This window comes from Ursus americanus, chromosome 14, assembly GCF_024610735.1.
Source record: "Ursus americanus isolate L20-20 chromosome 14, mUrsAme1.1.p, whole genome shotgun sequence".
Taxonomy (NCBI): Eukaryota; Metazoa; Chordata; class Mammalia; order Carnivora; family Ursidae; genus Ursus; species Ursus americanus.
The window spans coordinates 58,707,869-58,731,912 of NC_142140.1; the positions used below are offsets into that span (position 1 = coordinate 58,707,869).

General features: G+C 63.3%; 2 protein-coding genes across 5 annotated transcripts; one reads left to right on the forward strand and one right to left on the reverse strand.

The window, feature by feature from the left end:
* Nucleotides 1-1,219: 1,219 nt before the first annotated feature.
* SPPL2B (signal peptide peptidase like 2B) lies at nucleotides 1,220-17,249 on the reverse strand. Of its 3 annotated transcripts, none has more exons than XM_045800109.2 (15): nucleotides 17,150-17,249; nucleotides 11,783-11,902; nucleotides 11,429-11,611; nucleotides 10,993-11,082; nucleotides 10,121-10,260; nucleotides 9,649-9,791; nucleotides 9,311-9,407; nucleotides 8,421-8,537; nucleotides 7,199-7,280; nucleotides 6,368-6,442; nucleotides 6,227-6,289; nucleotides 6,036-6,135; nucleotides 5,646-5,723; nucleotides 4,104-4,264; nucleotides 1,220-2,974 (listed from the first exon to the last, which is right to left on the reverse strand). In XM_045800109.2, the coding sequence occupies exons 1-15, from the start codon at nucleotides 17,213-17,215 to the stop codon at nucleotides 2,732-2,734; spliced, it is 1,758 nt and encodes a 585-aa protein (XP_045656065.1). In that variant the 5' UTR covers nucleotides 17,216-17,249; the 3' UTR covers nucleotides 1,220-2,731. The 3 variants fall into 3 exon arrangements, with proteins under 3 accessions (XP_045656065.1, XP_045656064.1, XP_045656066.1); XM_045800108.2 differs by having other exon boundaries at nucleotides 1,220-2,977; XM_045800110.2 differs by having other exon boundaries at nucleotides 2,852-2,977; nucleotides 4,037-4,264.
* LSM7 (LSM7 homolog, U6 small nuclear RNA and mRNA degradation associated) lies at nucleotides 17,214-22,361 on the forward strand. 2 transcript variants are annotated; one of them, XM_087867425.1, is made up of 4 exons: nucleotides 17,214-17,387; nucleotides 17,460-17,550; nucleotides 20,851-20,922; nucleotides 22,094-22,361. In XM_087867425.1, exons 1-4 carry the CDS (start codon nucleotides 17,214-17,216, stop codon nucleotides 22,234-22,236), a joined length of 480 nt encoding a protein of 159 aa, XP_087723551.1. In that variant the 3' UTR covers nucleotides 22,237-22,361. The 2 variants fall into 2 exon arrangements, with proteins under 2 accessions (XP_087723551.1, XP_045656067.1); XM_045800111.2 differs by having other exon boundaries at nucleotides 17,322-17,376.
* Nucleotides 22,362-24,044: the final 1,683 nt, after the last annotated feature.

A 24,044-nucleotide genomic window follows, 5' to 3' on the forward strand; every position in this document is an offset into this window, starting at 1 on the left:
GCCTCCTCCAAGGTACCTTTCCTGACACCTGCCCCCAAAGACCGAGGCAGGTGTGGACGCGCGTCAGGTCCTTCCTCCCCAGGCTCAGCCACCTGGGCAGAGTGGGGTTGAGCCTCACACATGTGCCCTCCGGGGGAGTTGGGGGCCTGGAACACAGCAGGTGCTCAATGAAGACGGATGGAATGATACTTAATGAAAACTGTGTAAGCTCTGGAGCCCAGCACAGGAACATTGCCGTCCTCACAGCACGGTCCCAACTCTGCAGCTCCCACGTCCGGGCAGAGCTGTGCCCCACCGCGGAGCAGGAACATGGTCTCCCCCGCGCCTACTCGTGCCTCCCCCACCCTGTGACGAGCGTGGGGCACTCCCCGCCTGGGCACCGCTGAGCGCGCCACCCTCACGAAGCCAGGGCCCACTGCCTGTCCAGGGCGAGCAGGGCCAGCGGGCTAAGGCGTGCACCCAGCAGGGCCCCTGGCCCCGGCGGCCTGGCTGGAGACCCTTGGTCACCAGCACGAGCGCCCAGTGCTGAGCCCTTGGCCTTGGGATGGTCTTGGAGGAGACGCTGCGTCTCCTCGTCTCCGCTGGCCCCATGCAGCCTAGTGGCACGGCCTTGGAGACGTGCCTGCTCTCCCGCAGAGGACAGCTTAGTGGCAGGACCTGGCAGCGGGGGGGTGGGGGGCAACCTCTGCAGACGCTCGCTCACAGGCGAGGCTATTCATGACCTGGGAAAACCACGTGGGACTCAACACCTCGGTGTCCTGCAGTGTCCTGGCTGTGGCCACGCCCATTTAGCCACATGCTGTGACATGTGGGCCACAGCAGCAGGGCCGACTAGGTGCGGCAGTGACCAGGGGGCCTGGAAGACCCCAGACACCGGTCAGCTGGCTCTTCACACCAAGTCCACCGGCCCGCGACAGGTGGTTCCCCTCCACGCGTCTTAGATCATCACGGAGAAGCCAGGCGGTTCCCCAGACACAGGGCAGACCGAGTTCCTGCCAGGCCGCCTTCAACTCGCAAATGCCGGGAATCAGGAGCCCGGCCCCACACGGCCGCGGGCCACCACAGCAACGCTCCACACGCTGCTTCGGTGAGCCGGCAGGCGGCGTGGACTTACTCCCACACCTTGGTGCACCCGACCCCGCAGGCCAGGCCACAACCGCCCCGCGGGGCCTGGGCTCTGCCCTAGGCAGCACCATGGGAAGGACGACGGCCCAGCGGCGACTCTCAAAAGCTGTGTTTAATTGTAAGATTCAAACAGAAGCGAGGCAAAGACTGCACACAGAAACTTCAAGAACGAACATCCACCTTCGAATCCCCCGACGTTTGTCAAACACGGAAAACGGAGGGGTTCTGGCTCCTACGCCGACGTACGAAATGGCTTAGAAGATCGTGCGGGTCCATGTGGGAATGGTCCGTCCAGACCCCGCAGCCCGGTCTGGCCTCCCCGTCGGGCGGCTCTCTGGGGCCGGCAGGTTCGGCTGGTCTCCCTCCCAGCTCCCCTGCCGCTTTAAGACACACACAGAGGTGGAAGACGTCTTTTTTTTTTTTGGAATAAACATCATTTCTCCCTAGACAGCACGGCTAACAAAGGCTGTGTGTGAGTCTGTCTGGCGCTGGTATTTTTTGGAATGGATCATGGTTGACCCCGTGCCTGCTGTCTGCAACCGAGCAGTGGACAGATGGGGAACAGAGCTGGGGCCGCATGGCCGGGGGTCTGTGCCTTCACGTCACGTCAGTGGCAACAGCTTTCTTGAGTCCGGAGGCTGCGTGGACTGGCGCGTGCCATGGCGTGGGGGCCGCTCCCCGCGGCCAGTCCTACTGCAGCATTTCCATCGTGACGTCTGGAGAACCCTATCAGTGAGGTAGAAGACAAAATGCCAGTTCCAGAATATTCTCCACGTTCCAGAAGCTCCTGGGTGGTTTAAATAAAAGGTGCGCTCGCCTGGCCGGTGTTGTTCCTAGAGGCCAGGCTGGGATGGGGTTGAGAGCGTGCAGATGCCGTGAGAAGGGTGGGGGGCCCCCCGAGTCCCTCTAAGCTGAAAGACAGAACGCAGCCCACAGGAAAGACGCAGTGCCGTGGACGGTGCGCCTGCGCCCGGCTGCCCCGCCGAGGGCCGTCCCGGACACTCAGACCCAAGAGGCGACACCACCGGAGTTCAACAAGGCGTGGCCGTTTATTAACAGGCGGAGAAGCTGGAGCACAGGCACGGCTGGGCTGATGGAAGAGGCAGGGCGGGGCCCATCCGCGCGTTCCTGCGGCCGCTGCCTGCTGCCCGCGCCGCCCCAGACGCGGTCCGACCACGGCCAGCTGGCGGCACGCAGACCAGCCAGACTGCACAACGGGGCTCTGCAGGCCAGCGTGCGGCCGAGGCGCGGCGAGAACCTGAGGGAAGCGGCAGCGTGGTGAGCACCAGAGGCGGGCGGATCTGCGGCCGTGGGCGGTCGGAGGTGGCGTTCTGTCCTTGCCGAGGAAACACCGCGTTGACAGGCAAGACCGTGGAGCGGGGCGCTCGCGTGACGGTGACCTCATCGGCCGGAGGGGGGAGGGGCTCACGGCAGCCACACGAGCTGGGAGTGGGTCTGGAGAGGGTCCGGGGTGCAGCTGGGCTCGGCTCGAGGAGGAAGAGCGGGGGCATCGGCCAGACCGGAGCACCAAGTTGGGGGGGCCGGGCAGGTCCAGTCTCAGGGTCTCTCGGCGCAGCAGCGAGGGCCCGAGGATCTGCACTACCTCCTAGGCCGAGGCGCCAACCAGGCTCGTGGGCTCGGGGGTGCGGCCCGCTGGGCTCGTGGGCTCCTGGGGGGGTGCTCCGGCCCCGGTCTCCTCGGGCACGGACACTTCCAGGGGCTGCTCCAGGGGCAGGGGGCACTTGGCCAGTTCTTCACCTGGCGGTGGCCGGGGAAGGCCAGTGTCAGAGTCCTTCCGAGGCTGCGGGTCGTTGGCTGAAGGTGGCGCCCAAGGAGACTGAGGTACGTCCTTCTGGAAGAGAAGAGGCCACGGTCAGGTGTGGGACGGGGCCAGGAAAGCCTCGGGGGCGGCCTGGGGCGGGGCAGGGCGGAGGAGTCAGCGTCCTGGAGGGTCCAGCTCCAGGCCCAGGAGCCACCTTCCCTCAGGACCACATACGACGGGCAGCAGGCGGACCACAGGACCGCTGCCCGAGGCAGAAACCCTGACTCTAAGTCTCTGGCTTGCTCCCCACCTCCTGAACCTTCCAGAACTAAGCTACCTACTCTGTGGCAAGGCCAACAATCACTGGGACTGCGACCCTTTAAGGACGGTGGGCAGTGAAGCCAGAGTGCTTCCCCGAGGGCCCAGGGGAAGGCGAGAGGCCCCATCATCATGTTATGTCGTCTGGTTAATTAATCGGGGTGACCTGGAGCCCTGCTCCGTTCAGCGTCTCTAGGCCGGGGCGGAGAGGCTGCCTGTTTCCACGTCCACAACACATGACACAGTAACTCCATGCTCAACAGGCCCCACCCTGGGGGACGCAGTCCCGCTCAGGAGCCCCCAAGGGCCCCTCGGAGCTCCCGTTACGGAGGGACTGCTCCCCGTGACTCACTGACAGGGCCATGGGAGGTCAGCACCACCCCTTGGGCATGGACACACGAGACCTCGTCTTTCCACATCGAGGGCGCGATGCTACTCTAAGAGGGGCCTCCAGCCCTCTTCTCTCCTGGTGCAAAAACCAGCAGCAGCAAGACGAGCGCCATGAGCCCTTCACGGGAGACCCAAGCTGTGAGAGCGCCCACCCTGGAGAGGTGCTCCGGGACCCCCCGCGCTCGGCGCTGCGCTCCTGATGGCGCCAACAGCCGGAAGCCCACGCCCCGTCTGATGGGGTGTTCCCGCCCCTTGGGACTGGCACCTTCAGAGACAGGGCTGCTAGCACGGCCCTCAAGCCGCACCCGGAGGGACAGCCACCAGCGTGTCTCCAGGGCCACATGGACTTGACACCAAAGCAAAACCTTCTGGGAGCGGGGACCCTGACCACGGGACACAGGCTGTGGGGTTTAGTTGTGAAACTAGGAGGTTTTACTCAACTTTAATTCTAGTTAGGGCTTATTAGGTTATTACTGCTCGCAGACAGTCATAGCAAACTGGTATTCACCGCAAAGCCGCTGCCCGTCCAGAACATGCCCAGCTCCCTGCGCCAGAGCGCCAGGGCGCAGCTCGTCACCAGCGTGCAGGGCACCAGGTAGAGGAGGGCGGGCTGGCCACGCTGCATCAGGGCCAGCGCCATGAACGTCACCAGGAGGCCGATGCCGTAGGCTGCGGAGAGAGATGGGCAGCGCGTTACATAGGTTGGCGGCCCGCAGCCCGGCACCGCCTGTCGCACGCACGCCAGAGCGGGACGGAGGAGACCAGGGCACCGGGAGGCAGAGCGTCACAGAGGAGTACACGGGGTGGTTGGGCGGGCGAGTCACGTGTCTGCACGCGCACGGATCTGCCAGCTTTCCTGGGGACGCACACTCCCGCCCGGCCCTGCTGGGACAGGCAGCCAAGAAGGGTGGGCAGAAGACGGCCAGGAGCGACAGCGCGGCGGCAGTGAGGCTCTAGACCCAGAGAGGCCGCTAGAGAAGGGCCTGGGACCGCGCCTCAGTGTCCCGTTCTCTAAGCCTTCAGTTAGAAAGATAGTTCTGAACTCAGGCAACGTGTGTACAAAATTAGAAAGTCCAGTCTTCGGTAAGTGGACTGTGATCGCACAGAAGGACATTTTGCTCTCGGGAGACAGCTGGGGAGGCGGTGGGGCTGAGGGGTCGGCTCTCTGTCCGGCACGAACAGGGCGAGCGCGGGCTGACGCCAAGCTGAGCGCAGGCCGCAGCGGCTCCTCGTCCTGCTGCTGCCACGGCGGCCTGAGCGGCCTCAGGAAGGAGCTGCGAGAACACAACCATCTGTAGCCCGGTCTCTGGCACCTGCCCCCGCCCGTGGCTCCTGTCTGACCCTCGCCTGGCGCTCCGGGGGAAGAGCTCTATTTGTCACTTACCCGCATCCTAAAGAAGTGGTTCAACAGAAGCCCACTACGAAGGAATAAAAGCGTTTGCTGCTATAAGACGTGCACGGTTTCAGTGACAACTACAGAACCACCTGACAAAAGGGGTCACACACGGAACCCCCGCAGCACCACTTTGGGGACGATCGCCGGGATGCGAAGCCCAAGGGGAGCTTCAGGGAGGCGAGGGGGACGCGGGGGTGTGCCCGCAGCCGCAGGAGCCAGGGCAGGAAGGGGCAGACGGTGACAGCCACACTTTCCGGAAGGTCAGCCCACATCATCCCGGGACCTCCCCTCAGCCAGGATGGGCTGCCCCGGCCACCCCGCGCATGACGAGGGGGTCACAGCGCCTCCCATCTGGTGGTGGGGAGCACACGTGCGCACCGATAAGCGCCTTCGGACGAGCTCGCAGCTCCTCCCGGAGGGCTGAGCAGAGGCAGGCAATCCAACCGCTTTGGAAAACGTTAAAAGCAATCGGGGCTCCAAGCAAAGTCACTTCTGCGTGAACGGCTTTGCTAACCAAAGAAACAAGCGGGAGACAAGGACAAAAGAGGGAAAACAAAGGCATACAAGGAAGGAAACGCGGCCTCGAAAGTCATGGGAACGCGAGAGGAAGGGTACGAGGCGAGCCCATTCCAGGCCAGTCTCAAGGGCGCTTACCCACGGTGCAGGCCACGAAGTAGACCCTGGACGACTGCACCTGGATGTCGAACCTGTGGCAGTAGGCCACGAGCAGCCCTGCAAGGAGCAGCAGCATGGGTCAGGCGCCGGGCACGAGCCTGTGTCAGCCCTGTGCCTCCAGACGGCCGCACGGCCAGAGCACCACCGAGGGGGCGCGGTGCTGCCCGAGTCAGCAGCCGGGCACGGACCCCACAGCACAGAGGAGGGGCCCACCACAAGGGCAGCCACGCACCACATCCGTGCCACTAGGAGTAACACAGGAGCCCGAGGGGCCGCCTGACCCCACATGCTCTGCTCGGTCTGCACCCGCCAGCCCCCCTGGCTGGACACTCCCGGGGACACCGACCCTGGAGCGGCATGCCCCCATACCTGGCACCAGGATGTCCCCGAAGCCCAGCAGGGAGAAGGGCCGGTCACATAGGGCCAGCGGCGAGGCGTTCAGTCTGGGTACCTTCAGGACCATGGGGAGCTGGGGGAGAGAGGAGGCAGCCGTCTCCGGGACCCGCCCAAGCCCTCCACTCTCCTCCAGGCAGCGCCTCGGCCGCGGGCCTGCTACGTACCTTCTCGTGGGTGGCTGAGTCTGAGGGCCCGGTCGCCACCTCCACCATGATGCTGTTCCCACTCTAACAAAGGGGGGCTGCGTCAGACAAGGGAGCATGGGGGCGGGGGGGCCGCAGTAGGGCACGGGCGGGGATGCCCACCTTGGTCAGGAAGGGCGTGATGAACACGAAGAAGACATCGTAGACAAACAGCACCAGCAGCAGCAGCGTGCAGGCCTGCGGAGACGAGGTCCTGATGGCTGCACGCGTGGCGGGGCAGGTGCGCAGACCCCCGGGACACGTCCCACCCCTCGCCCCCCTCACAAGGCTCAGATGCGTCCACTGGGACAAAGCTGCGAGCGGACAATCTGAGCAAACCCGGTCCCGTCCCTGGCACCACGAGGGACAAGCCCCGGAAGCAGCTCCCGGTCAGGCTCAGGGAGGGCACAGAGGTCAGGCTCGTGAGGTTTCTAAGGGATGGAAAGGCCGGGAGGCCTGGGGCTTGGGCGACATGCTGTGTGACCAGTCACTATGGGTGTGGGGTGCCGAGCCTTCGTCACGGCTTCCTGCATGCTTCTCCTTGGGGACGACAGCCTGGGGCCTCGGCTGGGGGCCGCCGACCGTACCCACTTGCCCACGTGTATGCCTCAGCTGGGAGCAAGCTCACCCCAGCATAGCGGCCGCTGCCGGGAGGACCCCGGCCCACAGCCCTGCCTGGGCAGGGTTCCGGGCATCCTCACGGCCCGGTGCTCGCTGGCATGGCTGACACGCTGGGAGGTGGGTCTGCAGCAGATCCTTGAGCCCTGTCACCGGGGAGGCGGCAGGAGGGACCAAGGCACAAAGACCACGCTGCCCACGGGGGTTCAGGGACACCCGAGCACAGGCGGTGAGGGCGGGCCTGGAGCCGCTCGAGGCCCGCAGCAGACACGGAGGAGGCCCTCAGGACGCCGCCCCCCCCAGCCGCCAGCGGCCCTACATCCTCGGGGCTCTCACCTTGAAAGTGGGGAGGCGGATGGTTTTCAACATATAGAGGCAGAAGGCGATGCCCAGTGCGTCCTGAAGGATCCAGGCCCACCTGGAAGGCAGAGCCGCGGTCAGCCGCTGGGGCAGGGGCTCCACCGAGAGCCACGACCCACCAGTCGGCCTTCCTCAGCCACCTCAGCGGCCTAGTTGCCCGACCCTGTCATGCTGTGACGAATTGGGCACAGCCCCGAGGAGGGCGGGCAGGGTGCCTCCCTGCGCTGGGCACAGGTGGGAACCCCAACACCGCACACGCTCCGGGGTCTGTCCCTCTCCAGTGGCAGCTTTCACACCCACATCACGGGGCAGGCACGGGGGCCTCGTGTAGCTACTGGACTCAAATCTCTCTTCAAAAATATTTTTTACACAATTTAGGAAAATCAAACTCTCGCCCAGCGATATCCACACCCAATCTCCTGGCCCAGGAAATGGGGCCTCAGGAACTGAAAGGCAGAAGGGGAAGCAGAGGCAAGCGTGTGACCCCAGCACGACCAGGGAGCTGCCGCCACGGGGCCACGTCCGCCATGCGCAGCCTCGCCCTGGCCGCCCCTGCCCGCGCCCAGGTCACTCAGCGAACCAGGATGAAAGCCTCTCCCGGCCAGGGCGGCCAGGGGAACCCCCAAGAGCAAAGAGGTTCGCAGGCGGCCAGTGGGCACCCAGACGTGGTGGGAACACGGCCTGTTCTAATTTTATAGAACGGAGCAAGTCTTCTGGCTTGAATCTAACTGTGAGAGCTCATGTTCTCTTTGTGTACAAAGGACTCAAAATATTTTCACGTTTTCCTTCTGCCAATTAAAGCTGTCGTGGCTCCAAACGGCAGCGCAGCCAAGAGCGGTTACCCGCCTCAGAAGAGGCTCAGAGGCAGCGCCAGATGGTGTCAGGGGGAGCGGGCAGGGGGCGGGCCTGCAGGCTCCAGGCCTCCCTGCACCCGCCAGCACCCTGGGCCCCACCGCCGGAGCAGCGGGGCCGCGGGGCACTGGGCCCCACCCAGGCGCCCTGGAGGACACACGCTCGGCCACCCGGGGCCAGGAGGGCTGGCGGCATCCCGTATCCAGATTCCAATCGCCGCCGTTCACGTGGCAGCCGGACAAACGCAGTGCCGCTGATGCGGGCGGCAGCACCTGGCCGCCACACAGCCCACGCGAGGCGAGGCCCAGGGAGCATCTGAGGACAGCCGGCAGAGGGCGGCACTCACTGGTCCTCGTTCCGGAAGACTCCCCACACCACGCTGACGGCCAGGCAGAGCAGCGCCAGGAGCAGCATGCTGACCCGAGGGCGTTTGTGGAAGTAGGGCAGGCTGTTGTTGGGGACCCTGGGGGCAGGGGTGGGGGCAGCCGTCAGGGGCATCTCATCCCGTGCCCCGAACCCCTGGCACCCCCCCCACCCTGCCTTGCCCCCTCCTCCACTCCACATTCCCTATTAACATCCCTCTTCACGCCTTAGGGCATTTCCAGAAAGGAGGGCCCCAAGGGCGGAGCAGAACAGAGCAGGGGTGGGCACTTGTGGGGGGCAGACCTCAGCCAGAGCCCTGCCCATGGGAGCCCATGGCCCCGCCTGCTGCAGGCCCCTGACCTCTGACCCTGGGACAGCAGCCTGAAAAGCTCTCACCCCACGAGCTGAGCTTTCTGAGCACCCACCGGCCCCATCAGAACCAGACCAGGCCCCTGGCAGGTGAGCCCCCCACCCCCACCCAGGTCTGGACGAGCAGCGTATGCATCCACATAGCCCTGCCCTGCCACCCCTGCCTGGGACCGACACGCATCCACGCCATCCCCACTGGGCCTGAGCTGGAATGGGATGCGGGGAGAGGGAGGCCGGAGAACCACCACCCACTTCCCCGCTCTGCCCTGCTCCTGAGGCCAGGAGCCCCAGCCAGCACGGAGTGAGCGAGGGAGGCCTGCCCACGCCGTGCAAGACCAGGGCCACGGGAGAGGGAGGAGGTCCTCAGCACCATCGTCCAAGCAGGGCTTGGAGCTTCAGGGACCAGCAGACGGGAGACCAATGAGGCTAGGCCAAAGAAAGGCAGGGGGGCAGGACCTCGGCGAGCAGCGCCGCCAGGGGGGGGGGGCAGCGCCGGGGGCTTACCTGCACCTGCCCAATGGCAGCCTCTGGACCAACGGTGACAGACAGCTGTAGAGGCCCGTGGAGGAGGACAGGCAGAAAATCCCGATGATCACATAAACTGTGGGGATGGGGCAGCCATTGAGAGGCAGGGCCACCTGGGGCCCCCAACCCACCCCCAGGAAGGGCTCTGCGGAGTCACGCGCCTGGGCAGGGTGGCCAGCACCTAGCGATGGAGGGAGGCCCCCTCCTCTGGGCTGGCAAAGGCGGCCTCCGTTCACCCCACAAGCAAGCAGCTAGGCTTCTCAAGGTGGCCTGGGGACCTGGGCCTCGGTTTCCCCTGGGGTGTGCCAGGGACGCACCAAGCTGGTCGTAGAAATAGTACAGCAACACCAGCATGGAACAGCACATGACCACGAAGACGCAGATCATGACGGGGGTCACGTCCACGGCCTCATCCTCCTGCTTCTCGGGCCCGTCATCCCGCTTGTGTTTCATGTACCTTCTGGGGAGGCACAGACGAGCGGGGCATGCCCTGCCGGCCCACAGTGCCCAGCCACCAAGGGCCCCGGGACAGGGAGGGACACGCAGGGCGGCAGGATGCAGGGAGCGGCAGGGCCAAGGAGCACCCTCTCCACGCCCACTGCGTGTCCCCGCCGCGCCCTCCACGAGCGCGCCAGACCAGCCCCAGGGACCTCAGGAGACCATGCAGTGAGGGGCCGGGGGGGGGGGGGGCCAGCCCCGAGAGCCACGCTGTGACAGCCGCTTTGAAGGAGAGTGATAGGATCCCCTCGTCCAGCGCGGACCATGTCGCAGGCTTCGCTGGGCACTCACTTCTTCACATCCCGGCTCCCGGCCCAGTAGCCGCCGAGGGCGACGGTGCCGACGGCCATGACGAAGATGATGACCATGTTGTAGTCCAGCATGGGCTCGTTGGGGGCGTAGAGCGCTGCCCTCACCGCTCGGCCGAAACTCTGTCTCAGAGAGCACGCCAGAGCTCAAGGTTGGGGCTGCTGTCCCCTGTCCCCTTGCCCGTCCCAGAGAGCTGAGCCCGGCTCACACGTGGGATCGGGATCCAGGGAGAGCCTGTCCCAGGGGCCCCCCGAGACCCATGCCTTCATCCACCACTCCCACCCCGAAGAAATCAACTCTGGCAGAACAGGCTTCCCACAAGGTCAGGTGAAGGGGCCCGTGCACGTGTGGGGACACAAGCCCTAAACCTGGACACGTATGCGCGCACGCAGGAGGGGGCACGTCGCCTGGGAATCGTCTAGCAGACTGGGGAGAGCTGTGGAGGCCACAGTCAGGATGGAAACGTGCAGACGCTTCCACAGACTGAACGTTCCCGTCCTACTTGTGTCTGGAAGCTCGCCTGCCCCTGAACCAACTCCCCACACCGTGGGTGAGCACGGGCCTCTGGTCAGACAGGGCCGGGTGTGGGCAGGGTCGGCCCACTGGCCTGGGAGCCAATGCTCAGTGGCCGCATGGCAGAGGCCCTGGGGCCTGGGCGCTCTGACCTCTAGGGCCGGTTCCCCATTCCCGCTGCTCAGTGGCACCGCCAGCCCTCTCCCAGGGAGCTGGGGACGGGTGTGGTAAGAACCACCCACCTGCCAGCCCATGGCGGACGGCCTCGCTCCTGGGTCCCTGCCCATCAGGTACTCATGGCCCCAGACCAGATGCGGACTGGAGGGGGCAGGAGGCCCTACCTTGAAAATGTCCAGCATGTCTTTGTGGCTGAGCAGGGCCACGGGAATCCCAATCTCATCATACTGTGTCTTGTTGCCTCCTGGGGGAACCTGGGGGCCAAGAGCAGGGGGTGCAGCAGCGACAGGACAGCTTACCAAGGCCCGCCCGCGAGGCAGGCTGCCACCCCCCACTGCGCGGCCTGCAGAGCCAGCCCTCCTGGACAGAGCAGAGGTGGGGTGTGCGTGTCTGTCTCTCCCCGCTGGGGGAGGAAAAGCTCGCTCTTCACTTTCAAGCCTTGGGGTAGGGTCACTTAGGTGCCAATCTACCCTGGGACGCCGCCGGCCCCGAGGCCTTGTAGGAGGCCAACCTTACAGCACCCCCAGGGCTGCTCTGGGGCACAGCCCCTCCAACAGCACGTGTCCACGGCCACGGTCAACAAATCTCCCGGGGCCCTACCAGTGTCTCCTTGCTGACGATGAGCAGCCCACGCGCCCCGCCGCCCTGCGCCAGCCGCACTTTCTCGTAGAAGGTGCAGTTTCCCCGTGCCACCAGCGGGATCTGGTTGCTGAAGCCTTTGGCGGGGAGGTCGGGCGGAGAGCAGAGCACGGAGGCCGTCCAATCCCGCAGCTGCAGGAGAGACTAGGGAAGGTGGTGCTTACACCAGCTGATCTAGAAAAGTCAACGCGGGGGGGGGGTGCACATTCACACGCGCCCGTGCGCACACACACACCCGTGCACCCACACGCCGCACACTCACGCGCCCGCGCATACAGAAGACCCTCGTGAGGAAGGGCCCCAGTGGGCACTCACCGCTTTGCCAAGGTCATGCGGCAGGTGGGCCCACTGTGGGTTGTAGAGAATACAGTAGTCTTTGCCTTTGGGGCCCCCCGTCTCAGAGACCACGTGCACCATGCCGTACTCACAGGCCACCTGGAGCGACAAGGCAGTGGTCAGAGAGCTCGGCAGAAGCCGCAGGGTCTGAGCCCAACAAGGTCACCCCCCACTCAGGGTTTGGGCTGGTTTCCTCCCTCCTACAGGATAGATGAGACACCACCAGACATCTTATGGTGGAGAAAACACGGCAGGGCAGCAAAGGCGGGGACGAGCTTCCCCAGGGAGACCCGGGTGCTGACTGTGGCCTGTCAAGTCCCCTCCCAGTGGCTCCCACGACAGGGACTGCACCACCTCACAGGGCCCACGTGGGACTGGTAGGACAGGGAGAATGAAAACCCAATTTCTCTGTCACGAGAGGGACACGATGGGCCCGCAGATCCATCCCCAGGGCCTGGGTGGTGGCTCAAGGCCAGGAGCGCAGGGCAAGGCCTGGAGGAGCTTCCTGCACCCCACAGGCTTGGGGGGGGCGCCACTGACCCGCAGGCTCCTGGAAACACTACCCATTGGCCACTGACTGGTGAGGCCAGCAGGCTCCGGGCCCTTGTGCCACACCTTGCTCTCCAGGGGGCCTCGGAGCCTCGGCCACATGACTGGCCCCTGCCAGGCACAGGCCAGCGGGATCCCAGTCGGGACGGACCGCCCTGCTCGGAGGCGTGACAGGAAGTAGGCAGTCTGCAGGGCTGCTCTGGGCCTGGGAACTGCGAGACTTTGCAACACAGAGAGTCATGTGGACACCAACAGGGCATGGACAGCTCTCCCCGCACGACCCCAAACCAGCAAAGCCTGTCTCCCCACCCAACCCTGGCTTCCCAGAAGGAGGAAGAAGGAGCTGGCAGCTAGCGTCATGGTCCTCTTTCCGAGCCCCACAGGGCAGCAGGCTGCTCAGGAAGGGCCACACCCAGAGGGTCATGAGGACCCAGCAAGCTCTGTCCGACTTCAAAGCAAGGCACAGGGGCAGGACCCAGAGTCCTTAAAACACCGGACACCCCTCGAGGACAGTGGGATGGCTGGGGGCCTGGGACAGAGGGGCTGACTCTCATCTTCTCTGTTGAACAGCAGCTTAATCTCTGAAAAACCGCAGTTTCACAAAGGTGTCCCCACTCCCTGCTCACCCACGTCTCCTGCCTGGACCACAGCACCCCTCCCTGGAGCCACTGCCCGCCTGGCTGGCGGACTGGAGCGCAGGGGGCCCTCTCCCACCTCCTCCCCTACACTGGGCTCAGGCCGGGCACAGACCCCCCCCACAAGCACAGCCTCCTGTCTCTCGGGAGGATTTCGTCAACAGCGGGTCACACAGCATTTGGGGCCCAGGTCTAGGTGGCTCTGCCCCAAGGCAGGCTCGCCCCAAGTCTGAGCAGCTCCCCGGGGCCTGCTGAGGGAGGAGGGGTCTCAGGAGAGAAGCCCAGTGCTAAGAGCCGAGGGGGTCAGTCCAGCCACCACACACTGGGGGACCCTGCACACGCCTGGCCCCGGAAGCCTGCTCTGCGCACCTCGGGCTCCTGAGGCCCACGCTTCTGTAGCCTGTGCTCCCCTTAGGCTGCAAACACCCAAGATGGAAAATTCACTCCTTGGAACCCCAAGAATCTGCCAGGCAGACAAACACCTAGAGCCGCTTGTCTGACACCAGACGTGCGATGGGGTCCAGCCGGCACCACGAGACACGCCTCGTCATCCGGGCAGAGGGTGCAGCTGACTGAGCAGAGGGTCCTGAGGGATCACGGCTCCCGACCCCAGGCCTGGGGCACTGACGGGCGTCCCTGGAGCCAGACCCTCGGTGGAAGCATGGCAAGGCCCCGGCGTACCCAGGAGCTTCTCACCCTGGCTCCGGTCACGCTGTGATGGTGGCAGCATGGAGAGCCCAGGGCATCCTGACCCCGCAGCTGGCAGGCTGACAGGAGGCACTGGGTGTGCGCCCTGGTCCTCTCCAGCGTCCCGGACCACAGCTCTTCCGGCAGTGATCTGGAAGATCCGATCTGACGCCGGGGCCTGTTGCCTTGAGGGAGGCACTGACCACCACGTGTGCGGGTAGGTGTGCGGGGGGAGCCATGCTTATGGGGTGCTGAGTTCCAAGAACCCAGGTTCGTGCCTGAGGCCAACCAGGGGTCTCCAAGCACCTCACAAAGGCTGCACCCTTCCCCCACCTGTCCTGGCCGACCATGCACCTCCCGTGTCACCTCATTCCCTCCACCAGAGGCAGAATTAGGAGCCCTGTCTTCCATTCTCCCCACCAGACTGCCCCACAGGGGCACCCCTCAACCTGGCCCTGAGTGCTGCACCTGGATGGCACGGTCACCCCATGCTCAGAACTCCCGGCACTTCCTTACCAGGGGCCACTGTGGGGAATACAGGATCCCTCAACCCACCGGCCTCATGCAGCCCACCTTCTGTACTTCTAAATAAAGTTTTATTGGAACACAGCTGCCCCGTTCCTGTATGCAGGGCCTCTGGCTGCTCTCAGCAACCTCTGCAGAGCTGCGTGGTTGCGACAGAGGCCACATGGCCCACAACGCCAGAAATACTCAGTCTGGCCCTTTTCAGGACACGTCTGCTGATCCCTGTTCTGTGAGATCCAGGTTGTGGGGGGAAAGCGTCGTTTGTGTAAAATGGGAACGGGTAGAAGCTGCTTCTCTTTAAAAAGGTCTTTTGAGAGCACAGAAGCCCACCTCGCGGACCTCTCTCCCCAGTCTGCACGACCGGCTTCCCATTCAGAAATCCGCCTGTGCTTACATGTCTAATGCCACAGTACGGCTTCCTGCCCCACAGAGTTAAAGGAACCAGAAGTTCTTCAAAAGGACCGAGTGCTACTCAGTCTGGCATGGCCCATCCCAATCTGCAGTGCGGTGGACCACCAGAAAGGCCACCTTCTGACACATCACAATCACCGAGTGGTTCAGGAACTGCTGGGGAAACCATGCTTCGGGGAGACCATGGGCATCCCACATCAGGTGGCTTGCAAAAAGCTAATGAGTCCAGGCGGAAGCAGTAGTCCTTCTGAGACCTGATAAGTTCTAGAAGAGGGTGGAGAAATAAGAACCCAGGAAGCTTGTCAAGAGATGTTGAGGCAGAGGAGGGGTGGGGACAGGTGGTAGAGGGGCAGAAGGGACAGGTGGAGGAAGGGCAGAGGGGACAGGTGGAGGAGTGGAGGCACAGATGAAGGAGCGGAGAAGGGAGAAAAGAGGCTAGGAGGGCACGAACGTGGCTGCAGATCTGCTGAGTAACAGCCTCCACTAGTCTTCACGTGTACGTCTTGTAGCCACTGGGAGAGATGCATAGATTTGGCGAATCCCTCACCCAGGGTCACAAAAATGGTAGCAGATGAATTCAGGGCTCCCCACCGACAGCGTCCCAGCCAGTGGAAAGCTAGTCTTATTCCCAGGCACCAGGACCCAAACTTCCACAAAGAACCACACCCACCCACCACCACGCCATCTGTTCTATCTGGGGGCAGACAGACACACAGACCCAGGCCCTGCTCTGGGAAAAGCCAGCACAACTGCTCTCATCACACCCTCCGGCACTGGGCACTGTCGTCTGCTCACACATAGGACAAAGTTCAAAACCCTCGGGCTGCCCAGGAGCAGGCGTCCGCAGCCTCTGATCTGCCCAGCCCAGCCCCCAGGCCGGGAAGGTCACAGTTTGGCCTACCCTTTACCCTCTGCCTGGAAGCCACTCTTGCTGCCCCCTCCCCCTGCCCTTCAACTGAAGGGGCAACCCCGGCTTCCCTCAAGTGCACCTGAGGGCCTCCTTTGGGCTGTCATTTTTCTCAGGGTGTAAGCATTATACCATCCTGCATTACCAGCCAGAGTGGACTCCTCGCCTGCTCAAAATAAGTCATCAGCTCTCACACCTTCACCCCTGTTCGAGCTGCTCATCACCCGCAACACCCTCCCTCTGTCTTCGAGACCTGGCAAACTCCTATTCATCCTTCAGAACACCCCTTAAGTGCCACTGCTTCCGCAAAGCCTTCCCGAGCAAACTGGGTCACTCCCTCCGTGGTGCTCCCGTTACCCTGCGTCCACTTCTCATTTTGCTCTCATTCAAAATGTCCCTGCCCTCCACTTCCTTAGACTGCTCAGGAAAATGAGGGAGCAGGGTTGGGGGAGGTATGGAGGCTCGGCCAAGAGCTGGGGAGGGGGCAGCCCAGAGAGCTTCTCTGGGGCTGGCAGAAGGGAAGAACAACTAAGTTGCGACCAGAAAGATGACCAGGGGCATTTCAGGGACGCCGGGAAGACCAGAGAGCAGAGTGCCTTTAGCAAACTAGAAAAGGAGGGGAAGCTTCCCACGCAGCCAAACCACAGAGGCCCCCCACTTGCGCTGGACGCCAGGGGAAGGCTCTCATCTGGTTGCAACAAGACCTAATACACTTTCAAAGACATCATTCCTGCCCTGTTGGCGATGGACTGGGGAGGCAGGAGAACACCGGCTATTAGAAGCTTCAGTAGAGAGGCGGTGGGCTCGGGTGGACAGGTCAAGGGGAATGGCTGCATTCGCAAGGCTGTTAGGGACACCGTTCCCTGAGCTGCATGACCCAGGGGACAGGGAGGGAGGAGGACTTGCACATAAAAAATGCGCTTATGATAATGTCCATCCGCCCACTCGTGGCAGGCCCCCACTGGCCCTGGAGACCCTTAACGTTAAGTGCCCAAGAAGGACCACGCTGCACGTAAACCACCCCGTGTGCGTCACCTCGCTGAGTCCACACTGTGCTCTTCTCTTACTTTTTTAGATGAGCAACTGACGCCCAAAGGGGGGGACCTCCCTTGCCCAAGGTCACGGGACAGAATATGGGGCGGCGATTCGACCCCACTTCCAGGAATGGGCTCCTGGCCGCTCCCCGACACTGCCAGGCACTGGGTGCCGTGCTGGACGGCTTACCGCAACCACGCGGGTGGGCGCTAACATCGTGCGAAAGGGGAAACTGAGGCTCGGAGACGGGCAGCCGCCTGGCCAAGGCCACGCCGCCAGGCAGGGGTGTCCCCGGCGGCGGTTGGACACCTCGAAACGGAGCAGGGCCTGGGGAGGTAGGGGGACTCCCAAACTCCAGACCCAGACGCAACTGAGTGACGGTGCAGCTGGGGAGGGCTCCAAGGCGGGGAAGAGAGAGTGGCCGGGGACAAGCCCGCAAGGTCACGGCCCGGCTCCTGGCCCACTGGCCGCCCGCGCGGGGGGCGCGCCAATTCGAGGCTGGCCCCCAGGCCAGGTCGGGCGGGGGTTGCGCGGGGCCCGGGGCAGAGGGGCTGAGTGCCGCAGCCAGCGGGGCCGGCGGAGCCGACGCAGCCTCACCTGGGCCGCGAGGAGGAGGAAGGCCGTCGCGAGCCGCGCCAGCGCCGCCGCCGCCGCCGCCGCCATGTCGGCCGGTTCAAGCCGCAGGCGTCGCCAGATGTTTCCCAGCAACGCCCCAGCGCGCCCCGGCGCGCAGGCGCCATGTGTGCTCCGCGCCTGCGCGTGGGGCAGGGTCAAAGGGCGCGCGCCGGCGCCTGCGCAGAGCGGCGCGGTGCGGCAAGATGGCGGTGAGCGCGCGGCGGGACCGGCGGGGCGGGCGGCGTGGGACCCGGCCGCGCTCTACGCCTCACGCGCTCTGCTTCCCCTGCAGGACAAAGAAAAGAAGAAAAAAGAGAGCATCTTGGACTTGTCTAAGTACATCGACAAGACGATTCGGGTGAAGTTTCAGGGAGGCCGCGAAGGTGAGACCCCCACCGCCTGCACCCCGTAAACGGTTTAGGGTGAGCGACGATGGAGGAGGGGACGGTGGCGGATGCCTGGGCACTGCCTTGAGCGCTTTGCTCGGAAAACTCGAGCCAGTCTCCTAACTCCGCCGGCGGAGTCGGAGCTGTGCCTCGCGTTGCGCACGCGGGGAGACCGAGGCACGGGAAGGGGTCCAAACCACGCAGAGCCACAGAGGTGCAGCCGGGACTGGGATTCCCGCCTTCCCTGCTGTGCGCTCCTCTCTCCGAGTCCCTCCCGGGCAGCTGTCCCAGCCGATCACTGATGCCCCTACACCCGGCTTCCTCAGGCTCCGCACTCGTGACTTTGGCGCCAGATTGTTCTCAGTTGTGCGGGCTGTCCGGGGCGCTCGGGGCTGTTGAGCAGCAACTCTGGATGCCGCTAGGTGCCGGGAGCATCCCTAAGTTTGACAACCCAACTAAGCATCTCCCCGGTTGAGACCACTGGCCCTGTAGTCAGTCTCTTAAGTGTGGACCAGACCAACCTGTTAAACACAAATGGACCCTCCTCGTGGACAGTCAGTCCTTCCAGGCTCCCCGCCGTGCTAGGGGAAAGGACAGCCTTGTGTAGCTCTGAGGGGTAGGTGGAGCTCTCAACTACCACAGGGCTGTCCGGTGTCTCCGCCTGCAGTGTCTGTACCAGTTCTGATTTGTACCAGTGTTGAAATAGAAAACTGTGTGAACTTTAAAAATCTGGTTGGCTTTCTTCACCGATTCATGAGTCAGGGAGCATCGCATGTAGACAGAGGGAGCTCCTGGAGCTGTACGGGATGGGAGGTTTTTATAGGCAGGAGTCTGCAGGAACCCACTGAGTGGATTGTTTCAGGCATGGTTACCCTCCTCTGGGGGCTGGTGGGAGCCTATCAGGAAGATTAGCTCACTAGTGTTGGCCCGGAAATTCCAGAATGACTGGTTGAGATTGCGTTCCTGGGAGAGCTGACGCTGTAGTTAGGTTAGGGGACATGGGCTTGGCTCAAGTGACTCTGTTTGGGGTCTCTTGTCTCTTTTTTAACTCCAGGTTAACTCCACAGTCATTTTCCTGCTCTCAGCTCAAGGTTCTTGTTCTGGGAAGCCTTCCCTGACCTTCCACCCTGGCCCACACCCGTTTGGTGTAAGCACCTAATACAGTCTGTCATGGTTCCCTGCTTTATGCACGTGAACATGACACTGAACTCTGCATCTTCCCCTGAAACATAGTAAGGAGAGGGCAGGAACAAGGCCTGGTGTTGCTCGCACACGGAGGCAGTGTGGCTTGGGTATGGCGGCTGCCTGCAGCCTAGCCTCAGGGGTCAGAGCCCCATCTCTTTGGCGCACTGCCTGCGGGACTTCGGGCAGCTTTCCCTCCCTAAGGCTCTGTTTCTTCATTTCTTCACTCCACCTACCTCACCAGGCGGCAGGGAGGGTTGCAGGGTTGGAGGCACCCTGAGCATGGTTCCTGACACCAGCAAGCACGTGAACAACATTTCATTTCTTCAGCTGCCTCTGATCTTCCGTGTGTTTCCCGAGACAGCAGTCCCGTGACACGGGTGCTTGGGCGGCACTGGCGTGGTTAAGAGCGTGGTGCCTGCAAGTGTAGGTAGCCGGCAGCGGTGAGAACTCAGACCGGAACGAACGTTCGCTCTGTCTGCACCATGCTGGCTCTCAGACACCTGAGCGAGACACAGCTCTTGTTTCTCAGGGTGCTCGTACGGGTCTTCTGCGCTGCATAGCTAATTGCTGATTGTCTTGTGGCGTCTGTCAGGAAGGAGTCTGGGTGCCTGGGACTCAAGGTCTCACAGGTTGCAGTAAAGGAGTGTCTTGGAGCCTGTTAACTCAGGCCCAGCCCCCCCCCCCCAGTTGTTGGTGGAATTCACTTCCCTGTGCCTGTAGGACTGGGGTCCCTGTGTCCTGCTGCAGGTGTCCAGGGACACGTGGCCCCTGGAGACTGCCTGCCAGCCCTTGCCACAGGACTCTGTCCCCAGCATGGCAGTGTGCTCCCTCGGGGCCAGCAGAAAAATCCTTTCCATGCTTCCAGTTTCTTCTTTTACAAAACCCCTGTTCCCTTAACAGCTTATCTGATCAGGGATCGGGTGAGGCCCACCGAGCATAGTCTGTCTTTAGGGGAGCTGAAAGTGCACTGGTTCGGGGGCCTTAATCACATCTGCACATTCCTTCGTCTTCCTTGTCCTGTAACCCACTTACGGGAGTAATGTCCCATCCTATTCACAGGTCCCTTCCCACTCTTGCAGGGAGGGGTGACACAGGGTGGTCACCGGGGTGGGGAACATTGGCCCGTGCCCCACGAGGAGAGCAGACTGACAGGTGTGGGCGCAGTGCCCACTGCTCATAACCCCATCGGGTAGGTGTCCTCGTGACCTTTGTTTTGCAGGGGGTGGGGGTTGGGGACAGGGAGAGAGGAAGCCGCAGAGCCAGGGGCTCCAACCCAGCCAGTCAGAGGTTGGCACACGTTTTCCATCAAGGGCCAGACAGGGAGTGTTTTCAGCTTTGCAGGCCAGACCATCTCTGTCACAGCTGTCCCTTCTGCCACTGGAGCAGGAAAGCGGCCACAGACTGCACGTAAACCAGTGAATGCGGCTGTGAGCCAGCCAGCTCCTTACAGAAGCACCGCAGGCTGGGTTTGGCCCGCGGGCCGTCGTTCACAGACCCCTACCCTCCACCAGTGGGGCTGCCGGTCCGTCCAGCCCTGTTCTTGGTGCAGACTCTGCAGCTGCAGTGGCGCGGGGGGGGGACGCCTGCTTCCACCAGCTGTGCCTGGGAGGGAGAGGCTGGCAGCGCGGTGCCCCGCTCCTCCCCGCCCCTCCCCGCGTGCGTCATGCCGTTGCTTGTTTCTGTCTGGCTCGTGAGCTGGGAACAGTTTTCAACGATTCTAAATGTTTGAAAAAAGTGAGGCGATTGTTGCACATTTCTGTATCCTCACCTGAGTGTCCACGTGTCCTCTGGCTGCTTCGCCCCAGGAAGGCAGAGCGGAGTGGTTGCTATGGAGACCCCGTGGCCTGCACAGTTGAAATGGGCACCAGCTGGCCCTTTGCAGAAGACCTTTGTGACCACGTTGTGGTGGGGGTGGTTTGGGGTCATCCTCATTGCTCCCCTCCTGGAGCCCTTCCCTCACTTTCCCCCCGGTGTCCCATCTCTCCCGTCCCCGGAGAGGCTGCTCCCCATATCTGGAACCTTGCTGGGGGTGAGCCCGTCTCTGTGCACCTGTCTCCAGAATGACGGCTTATCTGACGCCTTTCCATCTCTCTTCTCGGTGGTTCCTACAAGCCAGCGGCATCCTGAAGGGGTTCGACCCACTGCTCAATCTTGTGCTTGACGGCACCGTGGAGTACATGAGAGGTGAGCACACGCCCGCAGGGCCCGGAAGCTCTCGTTGGGCCTTTTTTACTGCCCGAAACCCAGCGAGCCGCCCCTGTGTGACGGACATGGTGCTTGTGAACCAGATAGCTGGTCTCCCTGGTCCCTGTCACCCCGAGTCCCCAGCCCCTGCGCAGCAACGTACAGCGGCCGGGCTGACACCTGCCCATGTGCCGACACCATCCGCAGCTCAGCCTACCTGAGGCATTCAGGGGACGCCCAGACCCAGGAGGGAGGCAGGGTCCTGCCCCTCGGGGGCTGTCTGTGTTACTCTGGAGACAACAGGGTCACCAAAGAAGCCTCTTTGTGGGGGATGTGCGGTCACGGCTGCGCGGCTGGTGCCGCAGGCCTCTTGCTTTGCCCTCAGTTTCTCCCCTCCTGTCTGGGTCCACCCAGATGCCCTGCTTGGCCGCCCATGCTGGGATCCCGGCCAGGCCTCCCTGACCAGAGGATTTCTTCCTTTGTGAAAGGATAGTCCCACCACGTGGGCCTGTTGGGAACAAGCAGAAGCAAGCCGGGGGCCTGCTCTTCCCATGACGGCCTCACGTGACTTTGGTGGGGTCTGTGCTGTCTTGTCTCAGCCCCAGAACAGCCCCCCTCATGGGTTCCAGGAGGGGTCAGGCCCAGAACAGTGGTTACTCCTGTGGTCTGGGAGGGGAGAGCTGTGCCCCAGACCTGGTCTCTGGCACGAGGGACCACCTGGCCCTCCCCCAACATCCTGCAAAAGTGATAAAGGTTTTCAGCTGCTGTCACTTCCGTGGGGGCCTCTCATCCCACCACTAACTGCCCGTGGACTTGGGGCGAGTGGTGCCCCCACGGGGCTTCTGAGATTTTGCAGGAGCTGGGAGTCCCAGACTGATTTTTCTTCTAGCTGCTGGTCGTAACGTGGTCCCAGGACCCCAGTTAGCATCATGCCCCAGCATCCGCCACGCCGTATTTTCCTTGTAGAAGACAGGCTCCTGGCCCTCGTGGTCCGTGGGTCATTTCAGAGACAAGGGTGGCATGTCTGGGCTTCGGGAGTAGGGCGAGGCCCCCTTTGATTTGGGTCCTTGGAGCCCCAGAGCCCACACCCCCCCCCCATCTGTCTCGCCGTGTCGTCGGGTCTGAAGCCACCTGGGGGCCGTCTTACTCCCGCACCTCTCTTGCTGCGCAGACCCTGACGACCAGTACAAGCTCACAGAGGACACCCGCCAGCTGGGCCTGGTGGTGTGCCGGGGCACCTCCGTGGTGCTCATCTGCCCGCAGGACGGCATGGAGGCCATCCCCAACCCCTTCATCCAGCAGCAGGACGCCTAGCGGCCGCGGAGACTCAGGACTCAGAGCTGCCCTCCCCCTCATCGCGTGCCACCGCAGGAACGGAACTCTCCTTTTTGTATAGGTTATGTTTTGTTTTCTTAATAAAACTGCAAACCTCAAATGTCCCGGAGCCCCAGAATCTTGCTTTCAGCCTTGGTTTTCTGGCAGAACCTGCTCCCAGGGATGGGTTTGGCTGCCAGAGTTTGTCGAGTGCTGGCCAGGGTGCGTGCTGGGACCCAGGGCGGCTCAGAGGTGCCTGGGGCCCGGGCTGTCTGCGCCAGGGGACAGGGACATGTGAGGCTAGAGCCCCCTGGACCGCCGTGGCAGGTGTGGACCCCCCAGGCCAGCCCATGGGTCCGGGAAGGTGGACGGGCCACACACGTCAGCGGGAAGGCCCCAGTGGCCCGTCCCTGCTTCTGCTTTGCCCTTTCAGTGCCCCTGACACTAGCCAGCGGAGTCCCCTAAAACCAGGGTCTCCTGGGTCCACACGAGAACAAAACAGCCAGATCTTCTTCTCAGCAGGCCGTGCAGCTTCTCTCTTCCCTCAGTCCCGCCCCAGCAGCCCCTGAGGGCCTTTCTAGACCCCTACCCTCCCTCGCTGGCTCCGGATATCCTCAGGAATGCCCATCCATGTCCTGTCCTCAGAGACTGGGACGTTTTCCCTGACCCTTGTTTTCTAAACTATGTGTACTTGTTAGGACCCCCCCCCCCCACGGGACTGTCCCTGCTGGGAGCAGGCTTGGTCTTTGGTCTGCCTGATTTGTCACCCAGGAGGGCCAAGAGGATCTGTGGCCCTGTAACCCCTTCACTGCCAGTGGGGGTGTGCAGGAGGCTAGCAGCAGGCAGGGACCAGGGCTCAGGATGGGGGGCCGAACAGGCTTAGAACGGGGGCTAGAGGGGCTTAGAACGGGGGCCGGACGGGCTCAGAACAGGGGCCAGGTGGGCTCAGAATGGGGGGCCGGATGGGCTTAGAATGGGGGGCTGGACAGGCTTAGAACGGGGGCTGGAGGGGCTCGGAATGGGGGCCAGGTGGGCTCAGAACAGGGGCCAAGTGGGCTCAGAACGGGGGGCTGGATGGGCTTAGAATGGGGGGCTGGACGGGCTTAGAACGGGGGCTGGAAGGGCTCAGAACGGGGGCCAGGTGGGCGCACGTGCTACCTGTCGGACATTGCCACCAAAGAAACTGAACCCGGCTGGCTTCCAGCTTATCATGGGGATCTGGGTTCCCTGGCTGCGGGCAGTGTTCGCTGCCGCGCCTCGGAATTCATTATCAGCCACGTGGCCAACCCCTGCGTACGCTCCTCATCCCTCCTGTCCTGCTTTCCTGCCGCCCGGCCCTGCCTCCACCAGCTCCCTTATCAGAGGCCTCATCCTGAAGCCAAATCCTCAGCAGCTGGGGGGGGGGGGGCATGCTGGGCTAGCTGCGGGCAGCAGCCCCCGGGACGGCTGTGACCTAGAATCAGCACACCAGGTGTGCCAGCATCCAGCCCGCCCAGCCTCAGTGCTGGGGAGTGACTCCCTCGTGCCCATTGGACAGTTGGGGGCCTGGACTCAGGGAGGCCACGTCGGGGAGGGGCCAAGACCCCGGGCACTGGGGTGTCTCCTCGCTCACACACCAAACCCGCCCAGTCTGAGGCCAAGGCACAAAGCCTGATGCCAAGACCTTGGGGTCACTACTGAGTTGGCCCAGAAGCCTTGACCCCAAGGTGGGGGTGGGGGGGTTGCAGCAAGATCTTAGAGGCCAATGAGACCTCATTAGAGCCCCAGGGCAGCCTGGCTTCCAGTCCCTAGCTTCCCTCGAAGATGGC

Excerpts from the sequence above, each read along its gene's own strand:
- LSM7 (XM_087867425.1), top strand. The coding sequence starts at position 17,214 with ATGTCGGCCGGTTCAAGCCGCAGGCGTCGCCAGATGTTTCCCAGCAAC. Across the intron at positions 17,551-20,850 it reads GTTTCAGGGAGGCCGCGAAG|CCAGCGGCATCCTGAAGGGG; the intron begins GTGAGACCCCCA and ends GGTTCCTACAAG. Across the intron at positions 20,923-22,093 it reads CACCGTGGAGTACATGAGAG|ACCCTGACGACCAGTACAAG; the intron begins GTGAGCACACGC and ends CTTGCTGCGCAG.
- SPPL2B (XM_045800108.2), bottom strand. The coding sequence starts at position 17,215 with ATGGCGGCGGCGGCGGCGGCGGCGCTGGCGCGGCTCGCGACGGCCTTC. Across the intron at positions 9,408-9,648 it reads CTATTTCTACGACCAGCTTG|TTTATGTGATCATCGGGATT; the intron begins GTGCGTCCCTGG and ends CCATCCCCACAG. Across the intron at positions 6,290-6,367 it reads TCACGCCCTTCCTGACCAAG|AGTGGGAACAGCATCATGGT; the intron begins GTGGGCATCCCC and ends CCCCTTTGTTAG.